The 1,338-nt window shown below is 49.9% G+C and overlaps 1 protein-coding gene across 1 annotated transcript in view; it reads left to right on the forward strand.

The window, feature by feature from the left end:
* The window catches only part of RAVER1 (ribonucleoprotein, PTB binding 1), a gene marked incomplete at its 3' end in the record, with an annotated part of 6,945 nt that extends 6,013 nt beyond the window's left edge, over positions 1-932 (forward strand). Inside the window, exons 9-12 of the mRNA XM_031065676.1 lie at positions 23-137; positions 237-307; positions 639-716; positions 804-932. Of these exons, the coding sequence (XP_030921536.1) occupies positions 23-137; positions 237-307; positions 639-716; positions 804-932 (393 nt within the window). The remainder of the gene's footprint in view (positions 1-22; positions 138-236; positions 308-638; positions 717-803) is intronic.
* Between the last annotated feature and the right edge of the window lie 406 nt (positions 933-1,338).

Raw genomic sequence — 1,338 nt, forward strand, 5'->3', positions numbered from 1 at the left:
CCCCCTCGGGGACCTCCCTGAGCCCCCCCAAATTCCGCCCCAGGTCTCTCTCCTGGGGGAGCCCCCCAAAGACCTGAGGATCCCCCCTCAATCCCTCCTGAACCTGCAGAGCCTGCTGCCCGCGCCCGGCCTGCCCGGTGAGTCGCAGGAAATTCCCTTTTTATTCCCAGAAATTCCCCCCTTTTTTGGGGCAGATTTCCCTCTTTTTAACCAATCCCACGTTTCTTTTTTCTCAGGAAAAGGGTTTAAGGCGAAACCCGGAGTTTTGGGGACCCCCCCGCCCGACGCCTTCGCCGTGGAGTTCCCGGTCAGGGGCAATTTTGGGTTGGAACTGGGAGGTTTTGGGGAGTTTTAAGCTGAGGATAAAACCCCCAATTCCCTGGTTTTCCTGGGAGTTGGAGAACTTTGTTTTTTCCAGAAAATTAGGGGGAAAAAAAACCAAACCCAAACCTCAATTTTTTAATGGGAATTGGAGGGGAAAAAAACCCCAAAACCTCAGTTTTTTATGGGAATTGGAGGGGAAAACACCCAAAATCTGTTTTGCATGGGAATTAAAGACACCCCCCACCCCCAAACTCCCCATTTTTCCTGGGAATTTGGGGATCCCCCCCTCTGAACCCCCAATTTGCCCCGGGCAGGATTTGGGGTCCCGGATTTTCCCCCAGCCCCGCGACCACGGCTCCATCCTGGGGGGCTTCGGGCACGGCAGGCACAAGGTAAAGAAAACCTGAATTTTTGGGGGGGAATTTTGGGGTTTTTTGCAGTTTTTTGGGGGTTTGCAGCTGCCTGTGCTCCCCTTGCAGGTCTCCCCCTCCTCGGGGTTGGACAGGGGGGCTCTGGGACCCCCGGGGCCCCCCTTTTTCTCAGGATCCCCCAGTTCCTACTTCACCAGTGGCCTCCAGGCCGGGCTCAAGCAGAGCCACCTGAGCAAGGTGAGACCCCTCCCCAAATTCTGCATCCCTGCCCTTTTTCCCTTAAATCCTTAAAAATCTGATCAAACTCCCTAGGAATTCCTTAAAATCCCATCAAAATCCCCTAAAATCCCATCAGAATCCCATCAAATCCCTCCAGTTTTAATGATTTTCACCCCAGACCTTTTTTTCCCTTAAAATCCTTTAGAATTCCTTAAAATTCCTTCCAAACCCTCTTAAAATCCCTAAAAAGCCTTTTAAAAATCTCCTTAAAACCCCTTAAAATCTTAAAAACGCCTAAAATCCTTTAAAATTGTTTAAAATCCCCCGAAACCCCTTAAAATTTCACCCCAGACCTTTTTTTCCCTTAAAATCCTTTAGAACTCCTTAAAATCCCTTCCAAACCCCCTTAAAATCCCTAAAAATC

This window comes from Geospiza fortis, unplaced genomic scaffold (genome assembly GCF_000277835.1).
Source record: "Geospiza fortis unplaced genomic scaffold, GeoFor_1.0 scaffold2211, whole genome shotgun sequence".
Classification (NCBI taxonomy): Eukaryota; Metazoa; Chordata; class Aves; order Passeriformes; family Thraupidae; genus Geospiza; species Geospiza fortis.